The 25,142-nt window shown below is 42.3% G+C and overlaps 1 protein-coding gene across 1 annotated transcript in view; it reads right to left on the reverse strand.

Annotated features, from left to right (window-relative positions):
• ECPAS (Ecm29 proteasome adaptor and scaffold) overlaps positions 1-25,142 on the reverse strand; it is a 2,158,898-nt gene that overhangs the window by 668,649 nt on the left and 1,465,107 nt on the right. Inside the window, exon 35 of the mRNA XM_044061033.1 lies at positions 3,966-4,116. Coding sequence (XP_043916968.1) covers positions 3,966-4,116 — 151 coding nt within the window. The remainder of the gene's footprint in view (positions 1-3,965; positions 4,117-25,142) is intronic.

Consider the following 25,142-nt stretch of genomic DNA (forward strand, 5'->3'; position numbering starts at 1 on the left):
GAGAATAAGGCCTAGCATGATTTTTCCAGGGTGGTCATGATATAAGCCCTACCCCAAAAATAAGCCCTAGTAAAGATTGTCAACAACACACAACGGACGTGTTGAATTTTAAAATAAAATTATTGACACCCACTGACTGAGGTTATCATACTCTGTTCGCCATTTTCGGACCATTCGGACACCCAACTTCTTCTCTTTGCAGAAAGTTGTAAGATTCTTTCCCTGGGAGTCCTCTATGAGTCTTACTGTAACCCTAATCATCACTCACACTTGACGGTTGAGATCCTTGGCCCATAACACTGGCAGGTGTACTTTGATTGGTCAAAGTATAGCAATGTGCGTAAAGCGTGCACACTTGATAACGAACGGCTGTGGTTGTGTCTTAACTGTCGCCATTTTGTGTTGCCACTCCAGTCTTGTAAGACTTCAATTAACCCCACCCAGACAAGATGAGTGCAAAAAGAAAGAGCTATTCCGTTGAGTACAACAAAGGAATTATGGAGGACTCCCGGGGAAAGAATCTCACTGCTTTCTGCAAAGAGAAGAAGTTAGATCTCTGAATGGTCAGAAAACAGCATGCAGCGTATGATAATCTCAGTCAACAGGCCGACGAGGGAAATGCTAAGAAGTGCAAGTGTGGATCAAGTCAGCAACCATTATTTCCTGAGCTGGAAGACATCATCTGTGAATGGCCTGCTAACAGAAGAGAAAAGGCTTTGGTTGTGTGCAGGGCTGATATTCAAGCATTTGCCCTTGCAATGGCACCACAGTTAGAAATATCCCCAGAAGAATTCAAAGCATCACAACATTGGCTGGATAGCTTCCTTCAGCGATATGAACTGTCTCTAAGAAGATCAACAACACTGTTCAAGCTGGAAGATATTGAAGTTGTTATTAAACGTGCACTTGCATTCAAGTCCTTTGTTGATGGCATCGACTTTTCTAAATACCAACTCTCCAACATGATTGCTATGGATGAAACTGCAGTGTTTATGGGCCAAGGATCTCAAACAATTGATCAGAGGATTGCCTTGTCAATCTACATTCCCTCCCACTGGTTACGAGAGTGCACGTGTTACCTGTATTTTGGCAATTTGTCTAGATGGAAAGAAAACTCCACCTCTAATCATCAGTAAGGACAAGAAAGATAAGATTGAACACGTTTCAGGCATTTACATTCTTGAAACCGAAAAAGCCTGGTACACACAAACAGTTATAAGGAAGTGGGTCGATGTAATGCTGCCACTTGTTCTGTGAGGTGGCGAAAGAGGTCTGCTAGTCTGGGATTCAGCCAGCACTCACCGCACTAAAGACATGAAGAAATTCCTTGCACGGAGAAGAATAGATCAAATAATGATTCCCACAGGAATGACTGCCTATCTCCAGACTCTTGATATTGCAATAAACAAGCCATTTAAGGACCATTGGCGCATGGAACACAATGACTACATTGAAAATAGAATGGAGAGAAATCAGCATGGAAACTTTGTCAAGCCTAGACTGCAAGAAGTCATGACGTGGGTGAAAAATTCATGGGATAAAATCACTAACAGCTGTGTTGCCAATGCACTACGAGCAGGCTACTTGGACAAGCAGTGCTCATTTAAGGAGAGCTCTATTGCTAGTAATGACAGATTGGGGCCGATGGTTCTAGAGGAAATGGAGTTGCAAGAAATTTAGGATGGAATTCAGGGGTTGGAGACTTATGACAATGTTCCAGAAGAAGATGACATAACTGTATTTGAATAACTTTTCCATTATCGGGGCAACAGAATGGATTGCTTCTGCTTTCAGTTTTATTCCCCTCCACCAATACACATGTATCGAGATGTTTCTGCACTTTCGGTTAAGCATGAAATATTGCACTATGAAAGCCAAGGTGTAGATATTCTGAAGCTGAAATGTTTGTTGCACTATTTATGTAGAATTCTCACACAACTGTTAACGCATTACTTAGAACTGTTGCCCAATAACAGAAAAGTACCAAATAAATGTCCATTTGTCTACATGAATAAATGTCGATTTGTGTACATGAATAAATGATTAAATGTAGACTGTTGTATGGGGGGAGGTTAAATAAGGCATCCCCTGATAATAATCCCTAATGCGTATTTCAGCGGGGGAAAGAGTATAAGACCCAGTCTATTTTCAGATAAATATGAGATATATATATATATATATATATATATATATATATATATATATATATATTAGATACAGATATACACACACGTACACATATCTACACACACTTATATATATATATATATATATATATATAAATATACATATATATGTGTATAAATGCACATGCACACACACAGGTTCCCTTCTCATGGTAGACATTTCAGAATGTCGACATTCATATGGCTGAGACCATATGACTGACATTCGAAATGTCGACCATGTGGAACTGTTGTCTCTGTATAGTGCGGAATGGAAAGATTTCCATCTTCCGTACTGTAGTGCGATCTTGGAGTTGGTATATTTAAGTTCCGGAGGGTGGGCGGGGGGGGGGGGGTCGTGCAGCGTGAAGGTAAGTTTTTTTTGTGTTTTTTATTTTTTATTGTATGGTCGACATTTCGAATGTTGATCATATGGTCTTAGCCATATGAATGTCAACACACACACACGCACACAAGTGTACGCACACACTCACATATACACGCACATGCACACATACATATTATTCATACTTATATATACATATACACACACACACACACACACACACATCTGGATCTACTTTACATTACTGTTAATCCATAACACCGAAGACAAAACAGTTCAGAAGAAAATAATGAAACTTAGAATGCCGAACCACGTCTTTTTTCCTAGAGCAAGTAAACAGTTGTCCAAAACTACACTACAACACATCAAACTATCTGACTTCCATTACCAACTGATGTTAATATGTATAAAAAAAACATACTTTTTTCCTAGTTCATGTTTTTTGCTTTAATACTTTTCTTGGCTACTTGGTGTCACAGCATTGTATTTGTGTCCAAGTTCTATTGTTTTCAATTACATCACGTCATTATTTAGTAATTTAATTCTGTTCACTGCATGCTGTCTGTATAAAAGATGGGTAATTAAAATTGCCACAACATTTAGAAAGCTTCTGCTGAAACCTGGGCCCTTGATTTATTATGGGTTGAAGCCTCTTACATTGGTGAAAATAAATATAAATATATTTATTTTATTATTGGGAGTTCTGGTGTTTGTGTAAAAAGTATTGTGAGTGAGTGAGTGAGTGAGTGTTTTGTGTGTGTGTGTGTGTGTGTGTGTGTGTGTGTGTGTGTGTGTGTGTGTGTGTGTGCGAACATAAATATATATGTGTGTGTGTGCATGCAAAGACACACACACAAACACAATGATCTTGCCATAATAAATATGCTGTAATGCATGCAATACAATTCAGTCACTTGATTCAAATATAACTCAGTATTATTATACCTATTGAGAGGATTTATACCCATTCTGATCACACCAAACTCATACGGATTTTTGAAAATATTAATGTTACTTATTTACTTGGAGGTGAAGATTCATACTGACTAGACAAAATACAGCCAAGCCACTGGGGAGCTTCCCTACTCTTTTTGAGAGCAGCTATGAGATCATTTACATCCATCTGACTACCTCTAACACAGGCAGAAGGGGTGACTGAATAAGTGAATGAATGAATGATTGAAATAGCATGAAACCTCATATTGTCAAAAGGAATCATTACTACATGGGCAATGTAAAACTACAACATGCACATAACATTTACATCCATTTTATAGCTGCAACAATAGGCTCCTACATATAATTACCTGGAAGCCTACACGAAATCCATAACATACAATCTGACTTCTATTACTTAAGACAAGGTAAGTTAGCAGGTTTTTCCCCTGCAAGCTGATCAGGATAAAATAATGACAGTTAACATTTAGCAAAGCAGCTCTGAAAACTGAATGTACCTTCTCTTGTTCTGTCGCACGCAGGCTCAGGTAGTTAAGAACCTGTGGTTCCAAAACACTCAAGGACTCTAACAAGGCAGGAATAAGTCGTGATGCATGTGGCTTCAACATGACTCCAGCACCTTTGCTCATTTTGACAAGTGTGTTAATACTAGAAAAGAAAAAAAAATTCAGCTGCACAGCTCAGAATATCATGACACATTTCAACACAACACAATTAGTAAGTACCTCTTATAGAGCACAACACTACGACTGAGGTCTTCTCAGTCTGAGAGTTCCCAATTAGGCTTTGAATTTCTGGCAAGCCTTTCCCTCACTAGTCTGTTATAAGGTGACTGCCCCCTTACTACTGGTATGTTACACAGCAGTGGTGAATTGGTGTGGTGGTGAGGAGGTTATTTCCCGGTCTACCTTTGTTCTTCCTCACTAGAAGTCTAAAACAGGCAATAATGATAAACTGTTCAAAAAGAAGCTTTATCCTGCCTCTACAGAACAGAGCACTGACGAATGAAAGGAAGAAGGCAGACCTGCTGAGTATACGACAGTTCTGAAAATCTAAATTTTTACTATCAATCAATCCTATATGCTTTGTGTAATTGTATTACTACTTTCATTCAACTGATACTTAAAAGTGCAGTTTTTTCCAGGGCAGTTTATTCTAGAACTATGCTGGGATAGCCGATTTTCCACTCATTAAATATATGGAAAGGTAGCTAAACTTCACAATTCTTTGCTGGTACCATGCTTATGACCTAGGTTTAATTAGTTGCTTGAGTACAGAGGAACTGGACAGGAAGGAATGGAAACGAATGGCTGAAAATGGCATGTCCACAACAATGTGGCTTCGCCATAACCCACAAGCACACTCTGACAGAAGGTCTGAAAGTGCTTCATATGCACAGAGACTTGACAGCAGCAGTTCTGCCAAGAAGTACAAGCAGTGCAGCTGAGAACAAGTGCTTTGAAATGAGTTAACATACTGGCGTTCGGTGCTGCAAGCAGGCATTACACTGCCCTTAATGGATGACAAAGGAAGGCATGTAGGAGATTCTAAAGTCTCCTAGCCTAAAGCATGATGAGTCCCATTTACTCAAGTCTTACAATTCTCTTTCATGGTTCCTTCAATTTTGGAACAAAAAGTGGGAGAATGGGCCCATCATGACAGTCTAGAAGTTCTCAAGGAAAAAAACTTCATAAGCCTGTCACCGCATCCTGCAGGACAACAACCTTGCCAAAATCTCCTCTGCCCAAGATAAATTGCATCATATATAAAGATAACACCTGTACAAGGGAAAAAGATCTATTGCACAGACATCATGGTCTAAAACTCCACTGAAGTGGGTAAAAGAAGCAACTTTACCCGTCAAATACTCTGGGCTTAGAACACTTGGAGTGGATTTCCAGGTACAATTACTGTAACAGAATGTATGGTGTGGTGGTCATTAAAAAGGGTTTGCTTAATTGCTAGCTTGCCTGAGTAGGGCAAAGGAAATAGAAAGTAGATTCCCAATTACAAATTCCAGTGAGGCCAACCATAAAATGTTTCCACTTTCTGTCTATATACAGCCTTTGCGGGACACAGTCTTCATGGTAACAACACTCCTCCTGAACCTAAACAGAAAGATTTATTGCTAGAGCAAATGAAATTCTGAGACCATTCAAGGCATGAGCTTTGGACATGTTAAGCTGAAATCCTGTCCTTCGAGAAAATGAGTAAGGGTGTGCCAAATCAAGGCATGAAGCTCACATATCCTAGTCAAAGTAATTCTTGAAAGCTGTTTTTTTTTTTGTTTTGTTTTTTAAGGAAAGGAGCATCATGTTAAATACATATTCAGTGACTTGAGTGGTATATAGCACGGCAGTCCAGGCTACGGTTCCAAGTTGGAAAAGGTTTCTAAATGGAGTTTATAAGGGCAGAATGCCTTTAAAAATGGTTCTAGTGACATTCAGGTCTGACAAGGTTTTCTCTTTATCTTTTCATGGAAAGTAGAACTGTTTACATAATGACAATCATGTTTCTTGAGAGTCCAGGAACATTGGCACCACTGTACTTTCAACATCCATTGCATGGCTCACACATAGGCAAGCTAATGAGATGTACACCCACTACCATCACATAGTCTAGTCCCAGTGTCTGGATGTGATATGAAGTACTGAAGAATGACAGAGTTGAAGCAAATGAGAGAAGTTTTCACACTTTCTTGAAAAAGAAAAACAATGCCATGTCATTTAAAAGAAGAGGGGCGTAGTGCAAAAGGGTACAGATATGCAGTTAAGATGTTGACAGTGATTGCAAAATCAAAAGACATTGTAAGTGTCTAGTTCAACTGCAATAGCAGAAAGTTCCAGGAAGATGGATCAAGTCCCAATTGCAAAACTATTTAGTTTTAATAATAAGTTAAAAGTCTGAGAAGCTTACAAACTTTAGCATAATTTTTTTCAGGTGAAATAAAACCACAGAATGCAGTAGCAAACATTTAAATAACCTCTCTAGATCATATGATCAAATCATATCATTCAAAAATTGAAAGGAACAGCTATCCTCCGGTATGCATCTTTAATAAAGGCTTTAGACTACAGCCAACATTTTAAGCCTAAAAGTGATCAGTTCTCAATATTGAAATCTATTTATATTCAGCATATTTTGTCTTAGTGGAGATATCACTACCTCTTATACTATAATTTATTATCCCAAGTACTGAAAATCTAAAAAAAAAATATCTTTTCCTTTTTCAAGGATGTTTATGTGGTACAATAGTGGTATTTTACGTTTTACATCAGACATATGCTCGCTAATACATTATTTTAATTTTCTATTACAAGTACCAATACAGAAGGCACTACATGTTTGACATACAGCAATATACATTATATGTTTCATGTCACAATTAGCAGGGGTTCATAAATAATGGGCATTTAATGTATTTTGATGCATACGAGTCATTTCTAAAAACATACTGACAAGTATAGCATGGTTTAGTGCCATTTCCTTTTATATTTTTAGAATGCTGTTTAAAATTATTATCTTTATAACAAAGTCGGTTTTAAATTTTTACACCTTCCATATGTACATTTAGGGTTATCAGCTAATTTCTCACCAAGACCACCTATATTTTTTAAAATACACCAATTCTTTGTAATTATATTCTCAATATCCTGTGTTTGTTGATTATACCCTTTATAGCTATCCTTTTTTCACTCAGAGAATTATTCTCATTTTGATTCTTCTCAAACATATCACTATTATAATTGCCATGAGAAATATTAAAAATTGGTTTAGCAACACTAACATGTTGTTGAGGAATAAAGTCTTTCATGTTATTTATATTATGATTATAACCTGTTGCTTCAAAATCTAGACTCATTTTATCACTTTGCTCTTTAAAAGATTCAGTCTGTGTTCAATCTACAACATCTACACATCTAACTTTTCATTACATTTTGAAATAAAAAGGTTGATGCATGCTTGATTTGTGTAAATATGTATTCTTGTTGATAGATTTCTTATATACCGAAGTTGTTATATCACGATTTTCTTCCCTAATATGCCAAAAAAATAAATATTCTTAATGGACACATTTTCTTAAAATTCAAAAAATTAGTTGTAGAGGTTATATATCCCAAAAATTCTTCCAAAGCTTGATCTGTTCCTCCACATAGTATAAAAAATATCATCCACAAACCTCATATAAAACAACAGTGCATTCCGATATGGATTTTCCAAGACAAATTCATCTTCCCATATGAATAAAACTAAATTTGCATTGGTATTAGCAACAGGTGTGTACCATTGCTAGACTTTTAAGTTGTAGATCATACAAAAACACAATAGTTCCAGTGTAAGATTACCATTTAAATGCATAGTATAAACCTGTTCATTTACATTACAGATTATTCTGCCAACAACTTTTCGTTATAACTGTTTGTAAGCATCACATTTCTCTAAATGATCATATACAGACGTTTGTCCATAATAACAAGAGCACCACTATACAGACGTTTGTCCATAATAACAAGAGCACCACTATACAGACGTTTGTCCATAATAACAAGAGTACCACCTTTGTTTGCTGACATAACAATTACATTCTCATTACTTAATAGATTTTTAAAGTCTCCCTTTCACTAGATTTCAAGTTATTAAACTTTAGAGTGAATGCTTTCTTAGCCGTATACGTATTATACATCTTCACAGGCTTTTTTGAAAGGCATTAATTAATGGGAAACAAATATGCACAAATGTACTCTTTTATTTTTTATTTTTTTTTTTTAATTTCATCAAGATAATTATTCTGTGAATATATAAATAACATAAAGGAGAGTCCAAACAGATTCTGTCACAACTGCAAAAATGTGTTTAGGAGTTAATATTTTAAGACAAAGTATTTTTTGATTATGAAATGATTGAAAGCAAAACAAAGGCTAAACTTTAGATCATGTGCCTACCCACAAATTAGTTCAACACATAAAAAGATCAAGTATTTAGCTGTACTGAATTGAAAAAAATTCTGCTGCAGTGGCTAAGGATCTGACTATACTTTTTATGATTCTTTCAGCATGTCAACTCTAATTTCCACTCTGTATATAATGCATATGTGTATTGCTTTGTCTGTAAATCTGTATATAATGCAATTTATGTACTGCATTTACACCCTCAAGCCGACTCTGGCAGTCACTTTTGATCGTCACTATTATATAGAGTATTATGATCATGCGTTCAATCATAGCCTGATTACCACAAGTTTAAGACATGGATGCTAAGAAATTCATCTCAACAGCAAATGGTACTGATGGCAGGGTGAGTGTATCTGTGACCTGCACAGGAGGGTCTCTGTATTAATACAGTCATGAAGATCATCATTTTCTTCAACACTTTTTCCCAATTCTTACATGGAGTCAGAATGCTGCATCAACTGTTGCCATCTTTCTCAAAGTAATGCTACTCTCCTAACTTTCTCGATGATCATACTTGCCTGTAGTAAGTCTTCTCTCCTGTAATTCATCCATTTTTTTGCTACTGTCCTAAACTCAAGTATGTTGTTCAGGCAGAGCTTGAGCTGGTGGTGTAACTTCTAGGGTGTGAAAGACTATCTCACGTCATTTCTATGCTCATAATAAAAACAAGTTGATGCATGGATTACTTTAAGGACAACACAGAAACAACTGTCGGAAAGATATATTGGTTCATCCTAATGGACACATAATCCTTGTGAAAGGCCAGATAAAGTTTGCTACAGTTTAGGCTCTAAAGCTGTGAGATCCTGTGTACAAAGGGGATGTTCACGGTGAAAAGTACTTTTTTTTTTTTTTTTCCAAAAGACAAACTTTAGAGCTGCAGAACCAATGGGGACAAGTACGTCTTTCAGTCATGGGGCTTGGGTCAACATCATTCCTGATTCAGTTGTCATTCTCATACCTTCCTTGATGGTTATGGCTGACTGTCACAGGTCTTCTCTCATGCAACCCATCCCATTGTTGGGCAATCTCATTTCCCCTTTCCTTCTTTCTTGTCTCTCCCAAGTCATCTTCATCAGATTGCCTCCTGAAGGACGACCAGTTGTTCACTGTAAGTACCTTTTTTTCCCCAAAGAGAAACTTCAAAGCTGTAGAACCAATAGGAGCATGCAAGTCTGCAAATCAAAAGCTCAGGTCTTCGAAGGAAATGGAGTCACCAAAAGATAAAGAAGCTGCTGAGCTCCCTTAAGGAAATGCTTGACCAACTGTTACTAGGGTCACAGTCTTGCTCTGCACAGGATCATGATAGGCAGAAAAAAGAAGTTATGTTCTTACCATAATGGTTCCATCTGAGTAGTAGACTTCATTCTTCTGCACATATGGGGTATACGGATTCGATTCAGATCCGAGCCGTCAAAACTTTTCAAGCATCAGCTCCGAGCTCTAAGCCCCTCCCTTACCTATATTACATCACTTCCTCCTATCTATCCCCAGATTGAGTTTGCTGACACAAGTGGCAACATAACCACAATCCTAAACAGGAAAAACCTGAAAGTGAGGGGGATGGAGGGAGGGAAGGTGCAGAAGAATGAAGTCTACTACTCAGATGGAATGTTATGGTAAGAACATATCTTCTTTATCTGAAGTAGTTGACGTCATTCATTCTGCACATATGGGACAGAGTCTCCAGCTACTATTATTCCTGGGAGGCCCTTATGGAAGGATATTCCTGAGCACCGCAGAGCGAAAGGATGCTCTCCCTCTAGAAATAAGATCCAATTTATAATGAGAGATGAACGTGTGCGAATTGGCCCAAGTCGCTGCCGCACAGATATCGTCTAACGGAACTCTTGACCAGAAGGCTGTAGAAGTGGCCATTGCTCTAGTGGAATGAGCCTTCAATACACCTGGAGGAGATGAACCTTTGTCCTTATAAACCTGTGCAATACAGAGAGAGATCCACCTTGTTAAGGACACTTTCAAAACCGCTTTGCCCAAAAATGGTTTTGAAAAGGAGACAAACAATTGATCTGGCTTCTGGAAGGGTTTAGTCCTATGGAGGTAAAAACGAAGCTGTCTATGGACATCCAATAAATGAAGCTTGCGTTCACCTCTATTTTGGAAATTTGGGAAGAAGACTGGCAAATTTATAGATTGATTAATATTGGCTGCTGAGGACACCTTGGGAAGAAAGGAAGGGTTCATACGCAGCGAAACCCTATCCTTGTGGAAAACCAAATAAGGGGCAAGGAGGATAAGGCCTGCAACTCAGAAACTCTCTTGGCTGACGTGATGGCAACCAAGAAGGCTGTCTTCACGACAAAAACTTCATCGGAACTGAACCGGCTGGCTTGAAGGGGGAAGAGGTCAAAGCCTGAAGGACTAAAGTCAAATCCCAGAGGGGCACCGTTTCTTTAACTGGTGGTCGCAATAAAAAGGTGCCCTTCGGTAAAGCTTTACACAATTTGGTAGAAGTCAGAGCAACCTTATTTTCTCCCACATGAAAATTACAGATGGCAGCCAGCTGAACCTTGATGGTAGAAGCACTTGCGCCTGATCTAAAAAGATCAGCCAGAAAATCCAGAATGACCAGAACGGGGGCTGTAAACGGATTCAGACTGCACTGAGAGGCCCAAACGCAAAAACGTCTCCACTTGCTATTGTAGAGTTTCCTAGTGGAGGCTTTAAGAGAAGCTACCAGAATATTCTTAACAGGGACGAAAGTCCGGGAGTCCTGATGATCATGGGAACTGGAGCAGCCACGCCGTCAGCTTGAGACTGTCCAGGTTGGGCAAGGGCAAGCCCGACGGGTGAGAAATCAAATCCGGGCATGGATCTAGAGTCCAATGAGGAGCCAACAGGTGAGACCATAGGAAGGAAACCACACTTGACACGGCCAGAAGGGAGCTATGAGAATGACTTTGCACTGCAGCCGGCAAGCTCTCTGAAGGAACTTGGGAATAAGAGGTAATGGGGGATAAGCATACAGTAGCCCGGGAGGCCAAGCATGGACTTGAGCATCCCTGTGGACATTCCCGGAGGGGGGATCAGAGCGAAGAAGTTGCTGAACTTCGCATTGGAAGGAGATGTGAAGAGATCGCAGCAAGATTGACCCCAAACACAGAAGATCTTCTCTGCCACTGATTGTTTCAGAGACCACTCGTAAGGCAGAAGGATTGCCCTGCTGAGACAGTCCGCTAGAATGTTGGAGCATCCCGGGATGTGCGTTGCTATGAGAAACCGGCTGGTGGATATGGCCCACTCCCAAACCCTCATGGCCTCGCAACCAAGGGGTAGGATTGGGTCCCTCCCTGTTTGTTTATATACCAGACTACAGACATGTTGTCTGATTGGATGGCTACCGTCCCCGGAGGTAGGACAGGGTGAAAGGCTCTCAACGCTAAAAGCACCGCCATCATCTCCAGGACACTGATGTATAGCTTGGTCTCTGGAGGGGACCACATGCCCTGGACCGTCCTTCCCAGGAAGCGCCCCCCCACCCGATCTGGGAAGAGTCTGTGGTCACCGTGGCTTGAGCCGGAGGGGCTAAAAAGTTGCGCCCCGCGAAAATGTCCGCTGATTGAAGCCACTACTGGAGTGACGTTCTGCATGTCCGATTGATTCAGATGTGGAAATTCATCGGAAGGTCTAGCCATGACCATTGAACTACTAGATTCCACTAAAGGACTCTCATGTGAAGACGTGCAAGAGGGAGGATAGAGATTGCGGCTGCCATCAAACCCAGGGCCCTGAGAACATCGGCTGCTGTGACTACAGAGTGATCCAAGATAGCCGATACATGGAGTCTGAGATTTTCTATCCTTTCCGGGGTGAGAAAAATCTTTGACTGAATCGAATCCAACCGTGCCCCGATGAAGTCTATGATCTGAACCGGAGCCAGGTGGGACTTGTTGATATTGATCGTGATGTCTAACTTGTGAGCCAGACCGAGGAAGTAGTGTAGGGCCTGACACAAGAGACGTTTGGTGGATGTAGCGAAAAGCCAGTCATCTAGGTAGGGGAATACCTGAATGCCCTGAAGTCTCAGGTGAGCCACTACGACCACCATAACCTTAGTGAACACCCTGGGGGCTGTGGTGAGAGCAAAGGATAGGGCTCTGAAATGAAAGTGACTGGCCCCTAGCTGGAAGCGTAGAAACCTCCTGGAGCTTCTGTGGACCTTGATGTGATAGTAAGCGTCCTGGAGGTCTAACGAGCACATCCAGTCGCATTCTCTCAGAAATGGTAGAATGGACTGTACAGTGACCATACGGAATTTCTGTTTCTCTACTGACAGGTTGAGGATAGACAGGTCCAGAATGGGCCTGAGGTCTCCCATCTTCTTTGGCACTAAAAAGAACCTGGAGTAGATGCCTGATCCGGATTGATCTGGGGGGACCAGCTTGATGGCTCATTTTTGCAGCAGCTTCGAAACCTCTAAGGCTGCAGCCTCCCTGTGAGCGGGTGGAACATCTGGAAGGCATGCTGGAGTTATGGGACATGAAATGAAGGGGATAGAATATCCTCTGGATATGATGCTTAACACCCAGCGGTCTGCAGTAATGGACTCCCATGCTGCTGGATGTAAGGAAAATCTTCCCCCGACTGCCTCCAGAGTAGAGCAGCCAGGCAACCCCTCTGCTTCTGGGGGACGAGTATTCCTGAGTGTCAAGAAAGGAGTGTGATTTCTGGAACCACATCTTCTTTTGCCCCTTTTGGTTCCTGGAATAGGACCTCTGGGGGGTTAGAGAAGCAGATTCCGATGGCTGACAAAGTCTTTCCGTCCTTCTCACTCTGGGTTAGTGTGTCACGTGCAGTCTTCCCAAAGAGGGATGATCCATCAAAAGGGGCATTGATGAAAGATGCCTTAAAGGGATCCGCAAATTGACACAGCCTGATCCAGGTGTGACGCCTCAAGGCAACGCCTGTACCAGCAGCTCTAGCGGCTCCCTCCATAGCATGAGAGAGGAGACGCATACAGGTATTTGTCACGGATTTCAGTGTAGTCATCGTTGCAGTGAAAGACTGCTTGTCCTGTTGTGACAGAGACTCCAGGGGCGACTCAGTTAGTTCCGATATAAGGTCTCACTACAGTCGGATGACATGTGCCAAGTAATTCAGCACACGAATAGAAAATGTTGCTGACGAGTACATGCGCTTCCCGAAACGATCCATCGACCTGGACTCTCTGTCTGGTGGATGAACCGAGGAACTCTCCTGTGCCAGTTCCTTCTTTGTGGCAGCTGCAACCACCAAAGCGTCTACCGGGGCTCCTTTGGACCATGCCTGCCTGTCTGACGGCGGGAAAATAATTTTGTCTGGCCTTTTGGGTATAGGCTCTACAGTGTCAGGATCCTTCCATGCCCTAGTGGTGATGAGGTCCACCAAAGGGTCCACTGGATGGGATACCCAGGAAGTAGATGGGCCCACGCCAAAGGCTCCAGGAATATGGACTCGTCCACAGAGGGTTTGAGGCCTGACCAACCTCCTCTTTGGTGGAGGATCTCCATAATGTCTCCAAACAAGACGTTCTCAGAAGGTGATCTGGGTGAACCCTCTCCTTCCTCCAAGTCCGTATCAGTGGTAATGGACTCAGGGGAGTCCAAGTGCCTACTCTTACAGAGGGGTCTGGGTAGGATCCGAGTAGGTGAGCTGTGGTTTCAACCCCTGGGAGAGAACCCTTTCCACTGCCCCGAACGCCAATGGGGAGCACACCTCCATAGAACGTAAGGAAGAGGCTCTCCCCGGCACCAAAGGAGGGATCGGAGCCGACGGAGAGGTAGTCTGCAAGTCTCCTAGATCCGAGATCGGATCCGAGGAACTCAAGGTGACGGCCGGCCTTGAGGAAACGAGAGCCATCGGCGCTGACCCAACAGCTCCGAAAGGTCTCGGACCCGAGAACCCCGAAGCGTCGGGTCGGACTGGGGAAGGAGCAATAGGGTGGAACATAGTTGAAGAAGGAGGACCCTCTCCAATGGGAGAGGGCCCTGGCAAGACCCCCATCTGAATCTGGTTCTGGATGAACCTCCTCATCAGCCTGTCCATATCCAGGTCGGAGACACTCTGAGTCGACCTGGAGAAAGTGACCGACTTGGGTCTGGGCCGGATCTGAGGGGAGTGCATTGGCTCCGTCGGCTTCAGCGAGAAATGGGGAGAGCAGAGCTGAGGAGAATGAGACCTGGGTGCCTTTGAAGAGGGGCTGGAGAAAGACTCCCTGTCCGGTGACCTTTTTCTGGGCATGTCCCTCTCCTTTTGCTGCCTCTCCTTATCCCTTCTGTTCCTACCTCTCTGGGACGACTCCGCTGAAGCAGGCCTGGCGGGAGCTTGAGTCCCTGCCTGCACAGTGTCACTGGCTGGGGAGGAAACCAAGGCAAACTCTAGGGCAGAAGCAGGTAGCAGACCCTTAGCCACAAGCTTAGCCCGGCGATCCTTCAAAACCCTAGGGTTAAAGCCTGAACAAATGTCGCAAGATGCAGACAGATGGGCGACCCCTAAACACAGAACACACAGAGTGTGGCCATCGGCTGGTGAGAGCTTGTGACCTCACTCTGTGCACTTCTTAAAAAGAACCTTAGGCTGTTCAGCCATAGTAGAAACAGTAAAAGCCCTAACGGCCCACTCACACACACACTCTAACAGGGATTGGGCCTAGGCGGGAAACCAGCATCGCAAACACAAAACACTTATAACTTTTTTTTTTTTTTTTTTTACAACTAACAGGACGATCGAACGCGAAGGGAGGAAAAAGGGAAAGATATTCACACTCAACTAACACAAAAAGACCAAAAACCTTACCACCTTGCTTAGAGCTGAGAGACCACAATCCTGACTCTTAGAACGGCAAACGAGATCTGGGGATAGATAGGAAAGTGATGTAATATAGGTAAGGGAGGGGCTTGGAGCTGATGCTTGAAAAGTTTTGCCAGCTCGGATCCGAATCGAATCCGTATACCCCATATGTGCAGAATGAATGAAGTTAACTACTTCAGATCAATGGACATCTGAATGGGGAATAACTAAGCCCCATGTCATACAGATGCCTGAAATAAGTCAGGAGCACATGCATACTTACTACGTGGAGAGCTGTGGGATATTTCTCTGGCAAACTGGATACAATCTTCCACTTGGAAGAGTACATTTGTTGGATAACAGGGTTCTTCGCAGCTTCGGTCATTCCTGGCATGCCTCCAGAGAGATCCCACTGGGATCAGAATCTACAGCAAGTGCCAGGCCCTGAAATGGAGCCATCTGTTGCCTCGACTGTAATGGACATTGTTGGCCTGTGCTGCCAGGGATCTGAAAAAGTGAATTTACATGCTTCTCAGCTACATTACAACAATAAGGATACATTTTCATTTTCTTCTCACAATTTTTTAATTGGGTGGATGATAAGAAAGAATAGCAGTAATGTATACAGGACACTCCTTTGTCACAGTATGGAAAATGCATCCCCTGCTCATTCACCTTCTTTACCCTTGTCTAGCCATACAAGACAAAAGGGGGGGTGCATTTGGTCAGTCTTTCTCAATAGTCTAACTGATGGAGAAAACTCTTCAATTAGACTATAGAGAAAGACTGACCAAATGCACTCTAACAAGTCAATCTCTTGACTGCCTTACTTTCAGAAGTTACAAACCAAACATAACTCTCATGTCTCTCCTTGAGATAAGGATTTGGAAGAGTGGTTCAATGATTCTGCCAGCATATTCACTTCACCAGGGCTGTGAACTTCTGAGAGGATGATGTCTCTGTCAATGGTCCACAAAGAGACTTGCATCAGCCCTCTGCCTGCCCCCTTGATGCTTAGGAACCAAATACCTGACCGTTTGTCAGATCAAACCAGGACACACTTGGACAACAATTTTTCTTTCAAAGCCTTCAAGACGAAGAGGCTCATATATAGCACCAGCTATCTGGGGTTCATTTCAAGAGGAAACCATTTCCCATGAAACATGGAAGAGAAAGATGCATTTCCCATCATCCATAAAAGACAGAGACCCCATCTCAAACTTGTGGGCTACCTACCCCTCCAGGACCAAATGATAATAAAAAATCTGACATTAAAAAAAGATTAGTGAGCACACAGTCGCTGTACCAGTACCAGCACCTCCAAATAATTAGGTGCATAAAATCACTATGAATGTTATCTAATTCCATGTCAATCCTTTGAAATGAGATTAGCAAGGACTTCTCCAAGTTTATGATAAACTCCACCACCCCCACCTCCCCATGGTAACAGTAGCCATAGCAGATGTCACTCTAAGGATCCAAAAAGAGCATCTCAATACAGCCACTAGAAGCCATCATCCAATAAGGGTGGGGTGTACACCATGGAGTTCCTTCTCCTGCAAGCCATCTGAAACTACAGCCAACATCTTGATAAACACAAAATACAGATGAGGATCAATCTGAAGCACTCTGTGCTGAATGTGTACCACGCAAGCAGTATCAAAGGAGGTTTCCATACAGATAGCTCATCCTGATACACCAGGTGTTCATCATATCCACCAACAGTATGATCAAGTGGAGAAGTAATACCTGTAAACTAAACTAAAAGGTGCACTCATTAAAGCTGCCGAGGTGCATGGTGGGAAGGATTCGACAGCAGCCTCCCATTCCTTTTGGCACTAAGAGGTGGCACCAAGACTGGTTCCCTCATTCCAAAGTAGAAGCAGCCTCTATGGTCCTTTCAGAGAAGAGCTGTCCTAACAGCTCTGCTAAGACAGCAAAGTTTATGAGCACAGCTGATCCAGGGGAGAGCACCTTAAATGCTCTGAAACATGAACAGCTGTGACCAAGCTCAGCACATAATGGTCCCTGGTAAAGAAACCACCACCTCCACCAAGGATAACCCCAAATGACATGACTGCAACTGCTGAGCTGCTATACTTACTCAATACGTTATATTAGTTTGCACCACTGTACAGGCAGGACCTGTTCGATATTTCAGGGCCCCAGCAGTCTGAGGGAGGGCTTTTTCTTCTTGGAGAAATGGTAAGGCCTAGAAAAGAAGAATGGAACTAATGGGGTTCCTTTCTTTTCTTTTTCAAGTCCTAAAATGGATGGCTGAAAGGACCTCCCCCCAGAAAAAAAAGTGTACCAGTTGGCCGAGTTGTCCTATATAGAGAGAGAAGAGCCTCAGCCACACCATTAGTGTAGCAGCACATGCCCATGCATGATACCATAAGCCAAACCCTCAGCACTGTCAAAATTATAGCAAGTCACATGGTAGCTCATTCTAGAACAGACATTTTTGATCAAGTTCTCCTCCTCCTCATTCTCACTCAAAGATGAAAGCTTTTTCAATATAAAATCCACAAGGGAGGACTGCAGTCTGAATGAATTGGACAAACAGTTGAAGGATACAGGTCTCCATGCAGCAGGACACAAGGTTCTCTTGTCCAAACCATTGAGAGGTTTATATACCAGGTATCAAAATGTTGTGGTGCCTGCACCCTAAACTGGACCAAAGAGATCACGTGTCCTGTGTGTGTGTGTGTGTGTGTGTGTGTGTGTGTGTGTGTGTGTGTGTGTCTCTCTCTCCGTCTCCCTCTCTCACTCTCCATCTCTGTCTTTTGCTCTCTCTCTCTGAGAGAATAAGAGGCCAGGATTTCACCCCATTCAGCTTGGGGCTTATAGACAGCATCAGCTTTCCTGGGAACTGAAGAAGTAGAATCCATGTTCTTCACTCACAGCTCCCCTTCTTCCTTCCTCAAATACTCACTTAAACATTTCTTTCAAGGACTGAGGATCAGAGGTCAGTCTATGCTGGACTACATTACTATTAAGGTTTCATCAAAGGAGGGATCATCCGATGTGGAGCTGCAGGGAGGAGGCCTTTATCTTTATATGATAAAAGGTAATACTGTTTGGGCTCCCTGAAAACTGGAAGGAAGCAGAAGGGGACACAGACTGAACTCTAGCCATGGACTGATGTGTTTTTTCAGGGGTTACATTCACATATTCAGGTTTACAGATGCTGGGCAATGAACGTCAGACAACAGGACACCGACACTGAAAGACACACCTGACAATGGTGACGTGAAGACCTAAGAGGCGTTCACTGGATCTGGAAAGGACATCAGGCCTTACTCTTCAGGAGGGCATGCAGACACTCATGAGGACAGGTCCCACCAGATTTCAAACAACTACTTAAAGTTCAAGGTCCAAAGTGGGAAATGTGGAAATGAAAGACTTAGCAGAAACTCCTCAATGTGAGAAAAATAAACCCTACTTGACAATGGGTGAAAATGGGGGAGAACAGTAATGTGCCCTAAGTGCTACCATCAAGCCATAGCCAAGTGACACAAAGGACTGATCCATGACATTTGGCTTGCTGGCATGATTAAGCTAACCAACTAGTGGATGGCTGGTGCCTACACCCTGGGAAGTCCTCAACCAGGGTGATTGCATTGCTGATGAGTCTCTAATCATCTGGTGAAGTGAAGGACAAGTGAAAACTTGGGTCCTCACTAGCTGAAAATCAGTATAGGACACTAAGGGGTGTAAAGATGGCCTTCAAAAATAACTTGCCACTGGGAAGACGAGACCATGTCTGCTGTCTGACACTTTACCCTTTTGATTCTACGTCAGTATACGCCCAGGATTGCACTTGATTACCTCCTGCTAATTCCCATACTAATCAGTAAAATATGACAGAAACCACTCCCTCCTATGTCTTTGGGCGACCAAGCTGAATCTTTGGCCTATGGAAATGCTTCACGCTTTGCTCTTTTCTCAGGCAGCAGAGAGAGAATTGCTGCAGTTCCTGTCTCATAATTTGATGACCGTATGAACAGGGCTTCAGTACTTTTGGCATATAAAACAGAACACTTCCTTAATCAATATCAGGATTAAGATCTGAATGGAGAAACTGGCAGAAAACAGGTCGTAGGCTCACCTTTCCTAGTATGGTGCATATGAAGTGACAGTGTGAGGCAGCATAACAACATAAAAGCCCTGTGCACAGCAGATTCTCAGAAAAAAACACTGAATGGGATTGGGCTACTCACCCTGACTGGTTCAACAAAACAGTGTCTCTATGACTAATAGATGCTAACACACATCTAAAGGAGGTAATGTGGAATCCAAGATGGCGGCAGCAGCATAAGCAGCTAAAAACACAGCTCTGGAGAGACAGCAGTTAAAAACCACAAAAGTCTGCAAACTATTGTAAATTGTTAACAGAAATTGGCAAGCTTGTTGAAATAAAAGTAGGTTCCCAGGCTAAGGACAATCATAAGGCATTCTTCAGCTATGTCCACAGTCTCAAAGCAATGCACAATGATGTGCAGAAATAACTGTTAACAAAGCCACTTCTACTGGGCCAATGAAATGGCAAATTTACTGTCTGATAAATTCAGCTACAGTTTTATCCCTCTCTCGTCACCAGACACTACTCAAGAAATACCATTAACCATTGCTTCCCCAATTATCACTAGGGAACAAGTCCTTAAATCATTGTCCAAGGCCGAAAGCACTGCATCGATGGGACCTGATATCATCCCATTATGCGTCCCTTAATAGCATGAAGCATAACTTACCTGGCCAACTAAATCACTGTTTAATCATAGCCTCCAAACATGATTCATGCATAATGAATAGAATATTGCTACTATTATCCCTTTGCACAAGGCCAGGTAACCCACAGCCTCAGGAGACTACTGACCCATAAAGCTTTATTAATCCCATATGTAAAGCCATGGAAAGAATAATCATGGATTAGATAAATAATGACATTAGAAACCTTCAGGCATTGGTTTTGTCAAAGGCAGGTCATGCATGCCTACTCAACTTGGTGAACTTCTTGTGAGAGACTCACCAAAGCGATGCAAGAGGACAAAATGGTGCATACTGCCTACCTTGACCGGGCCAAGGCATTTAACACAATATCTCACTATGCCATTGTAGACAAGCACATTAAATTAGATATAAACCTTTACATGACTGTCTGGATAGCCAGCTGGCTCACTGATAGTACCCAGAATTTAGGATAGAGGAATTCATCTCCACAAAGTGGCTAGTCATGAGCGGAGTCCCTCAGGACTCTGTACTGGATCTGCTCTTTTTTGGCATCTACTTCTCAAAAGTCAAGGGTCTCCATCATCTGACCAAGTTTACAGATCATTGCAAACTAGGAGTTGACACAGTATCTCCCCAAAACACTAATATCCTCCAAAAACGACCAACACAAAGAAATGACTGGTGACAGACTCATGACTTAAAACTCAATGCCAAGAAATACATAACAGTTCCATTTGGGAAGTTAGCTATCCCAGGAAACTACTGCATTGATAACACATCCCTAAGAGTAGACCCAGTAACCAGGGATTTGGATAAGTATGTAGACAGTAACCAGGCTTTCAACCAACATGTGCCTAAGAAGGCATTCTATGTTGCCCTATTTATAAGCAAGGGTATAGCATCTAAGTCCAGTGAAGTCACTGTTCCACTGCATTCAGATCTCATCAGGCCCAGCATAATGTACAATGCCCTTTCTTTGACCAGTGGATGGAAAATGGTAAATTCACTCCTAGTCTGGACAGAGGCAGCCTGCAATTGTGTGACCACTCATGCCCTGACTTACACATACCCATTAAAATAACATCTAGGACTTGTTGGATACATATGGGATGCATTAAAAACCTCAGCTTTGGCCGGCTAAGAACTTGCTGTATTCAACTGGACGTACAAGAGAATTTAAGTACCTTTATCTGCACTTTTTTTTTCAAAAAAATACAGTATTTAAATTGATTTTAACTGTGTGTTGAAGGAATATTAACTGAACTGGAAGTTAGTCAGTGTTTGCTAAATTTTGTTATTTGCTAGTAATTACAGGTGTGGGGGTAGCCACATTCTTTGATTTCCTGTCCTTGCCTATTAAGTGGTACAGTGTGAAATATTTTCTGCTTAAAAACCTCAGCTTTGGCCGGCTAAGAACTTGCTGTATTCAACTGGACGTATAAGAGAATTTAAGTACCATTATCTGCACTTTTTTTTTCCAAAAATACAGTATTTAAATTGATTTTAACTGTGTGTTGCAGGAATATTAACTGAACTGGAAGTTAGTCAGTGTTTGCTAAATTTTGTTATTTGCTAGTAATTACAGGTGTGGGGGTAGCCACATTCTTTGATTTCCTGTCCTTGCCTATTAAGTGGTACAGTGTGAAATATTTTCTGCTTAAAAACCTCAGCTTTGGCCGGCTAAGAACTTGCTGTATTCAACTGGACGTATAAGAGAATTTAAGTACCTTTATCTGCACTTTTTTTTTTAAAAAATACAGTATTTAAATTGATTTTAACTGTGTGTTGCAGGAATATTAACTGAACTGGAAGTTTTCACTCTGCTCTTCAGTTAGTCCCACCCACCCATCTCTGTTTTTGTTTTGGTGTTAATCTTAGTGGCCTTGAAACTGCCTGCCCCTCTTGTAAATTTGTGTTTGGATACTCCTTCTGGGCCCATCTCATTTGCTCACTCAACTGAGTGCAGTGAGATCATATTCTGATTTCAGGCACTCCTACTGTGTACAAAGAGAGCATCTGGGAAACAGAAAAAAAATAAATTTAAGCTTGTTTCCTGCCTTTCCTGTTAAGTGGTATAGACTATTTGTAGGCTTCTGAGCCCCCAAGCCCTTCTGGGTTGGAGGGAAGCCTTCTAGCTTAGTTTTTTTTTTCTTATAACTAGCCAGTTTTCTAGTTTCTGCACTCAAATCTGTTTCTTTGATCTCAGCACTTGTTCAGAAAAAAAAAAATGTCATCTGCTTTTACTGTACTTGTGTTTCTACCTACTTTATTTTACTTTTGCATCATCTTAAAAGTACTCAATTGTATTTATTACTGCTTGGTGTAACGCATTCTAAGCCTTTTGGTTTAAACACTTGGGCTTCGGACCAGTTGTTTTGCACTGAGAGGGTTTGTGGTCTGCACTGTAGTGGCAGAACAGGTAGCTTACATCCTTCTAGGTTGGGAACTGCTGATTGAGGGCTCAGTCTCTGTTATTCTAAAAGTGTATTAATTCTGGTTTAAGCACTTGGGCTTTCAGGCCAGTTATTTTACATTAAGAGGGTTTGTGGTCTGCACTCTTGTGGGAGGAGAGGCTGGACTCTGCCCTTCTGAGCTGGGAATTTCTGGTTAAAGGCTTATAGTGCATGCATATCTGAACTGCTTCTTACTGAAGTTGATGCGCCTTGTTTGCTGTGGCATAGACTGGATTCGGGCCTGCTGGATCTAGCTTTGTTTGTGTAACTTGAGCACTAATCCAGGCATTCTCTAAAGTATTCAACTGTATTTATTACTGCTTGGTAGTAACTTGATTAAAGTGTAGCTATCATTCTAAGTCTTTTGGATTAAGCACTTGGGCTTCAGACCAGTTGTTTTACATTAGGAAGGTTTGTGGCATGCACTGTGGTGGCAGGACAGATAGCTTTCATCCTTCTAAGTTGGGAACTGCTGATTGAAAGCCCAGTGTCTGTTATTCTTAAAGTGCATTAGTTCTGGTTTAAGCACTTGGGCTTCAGGCCAGTTATTTTACATAAGAAGGTTCGTGGTCTGCACTCTTGTGGGAGAAGAGGCTGGACTATGCCCTTCTGAGCTGGGAATTTCTGGTTAAAGGTTTATAGTGCCTGAATATTTGAACTGTATCTTACTGAAATTGGTACACCTTGTTTGCTGTAGCATAGACTAGATCCAGGCCTGCTGAATCTAGCTTTGTTTATATGTTTGTTGTTTGTTTGCTTGTTATTTCCCTGGAACGCTAATTCCACCTAATATGCGGCTTCTCAGCGCTTCTGTGGCTCACTAGTGATATCTGCATTGCTTACTGTACTTATTTCCTTGTTTCACTTGAAAGAAAGTTACTGTTTGTCATTTTTGCATTTAAGTTACCTGTAACACATTGCACTTAAGTTACCTGGCACTTGCTCGCTAAAGCAATTATATAAGTCAGCACTAAAAATTAAAAGCACTACACCCTCACTCCCCACTGGCCCTTGTTTTCAATTATTAAGGAATTCCCAATATTATTCTAGCATGTCCAAAGGTCAGTTCTCAATCTCCTCTCCTGTCCAGCCGGTGAATCTGGGAATCTTGAGGCAATGTTACAACTGCCTCATGTACACAGACAACCCTCTCCTCCTCCCAACAAATTCCAACACATGTGAGAGATGCAACCATATAGCCAAACTGGAGGCTAAGCTCTCTCAACTCAGTACTAGCATAACCAGTCAGGAGGAGAAGGAAACCACACTCACTACAATTCCTGTCTCACATAGACCTACCTCGACAGCAAACCAAACACATAATCACACAAAAACATACTCGGAGGCTCTAAATAAAGATCTGCCTAAGCAGCAGAGACCTCCAAAGCAGACACCCAAGCAACTGCTACCCCAAAACAAAAACACGTGCAACACATATCTCACAAAGCCAGTGTGCCGAACAGTCACAGCCCTTAAGACTAAACAACACACCTGATACACTTGTAATAGGTGACTCTATCGTCAGGCACACTGACGTCCCGCTCACCAGGCTGAACAAGGAGAGGGTCACGGTGAGCAGCCTGTCGGGTGCTAGGATCCGCCACATAACACAAGCTCTCATGTCACTCCAACGCAAGTACAAATATGACTCGGTCATTGTCCATGCTGGTGTGAATGACATGAGACGTACCTCCCTGGACTACATGAAAAGAGACACAAAGGAGCTCTCTGAGCATGTAGCCCAGGCTGGTATGACCCTGACCTTGAGTAGCATCTTACCCTCACCAAGAATGATGCCACAATATGAAGACAAGATGATCAATTTCAACAATTGGCTTAAGTACTGGTGTCATTCAAAGGGGATCCAATGCCTGTCAGCTTGGGATGATATGCTCGACAAGCCAAGATGCTTCGCTAGGGACAGCTTGCACCTGTCACCCCTGGGCTTTCGGATATTGGCAAAGTCTCTTGCTACCCCCATAGTGCCTTTTTTAGGCAAGGCTCAAAAGACAAACCCACCTCCATAGGTATCACAAGGGATAAGAAACTAAGAGTAATGCTACTCAACGCCAGAAGTCGAAACCTCAAGATGAACGCACTCGAAACTCTCCTTAGCATGGAGAACATCGATATCCGTGCAGTAACAGAAACCTGGTTCAGGGCTCCTGAGAGCACCCCAGCACTACCGGGTTATACCTCATACCATGCTTTTTGGCCCCAAAACTTGGACCGAAACACAAAAGGAGGGGGAGTATCGATATTCATCAAAGATACCCACACCTCCAGGTTGGTGGCAAAGCACGAAGCATCAGAGACTATCCATGTGCAACTAACAGTGGGTAAAACTGCCTTCCAGTTTATAGCCTGCTACAGACCACCCTCCCAAACCCAGGAACCCCACTCAGCCTTTCTGAGAACACTGGAAAATATGAAGGTCTCTCCAAACACCATTATATTGGGCGACTTCAACTACCCAAACATAGACTGGGAGCATTACTCTAGCTCCAACACCCTAGCCCAAAGGTTCCTAGAATTTATAAACTCAAATGCTATGGAACAACTTGTTACCACTCCCACAAGAGGGAAAACATACTGGACCTGATCATCACCAACATGGGGACTCTATGCTCCAGACCAGAAGTGTATCCCTCACTGGTAAGATCAGACCATAAACTAATCTCACTGGATATTCACATCCCGACCCCACCCCCTGCCCAGAAAACCACAGTGAAAACTTCTCTAAAGC

The sequence above is a fragment of the Protopterus annectens genome, chromosome 2.part0 (assembly GCF_019279795.1).
Source record: "Protopterus annectens isolate FY-2018-M chromosome 2.part0, PAN1.0, whole genome shotgun sequence".
Classification (NCBI taxonomy): Eukaryota; Metazoa; Chordata; order Ceratodontiformes; family Protopteridae; genus Protopterus; species Protopterus annectens.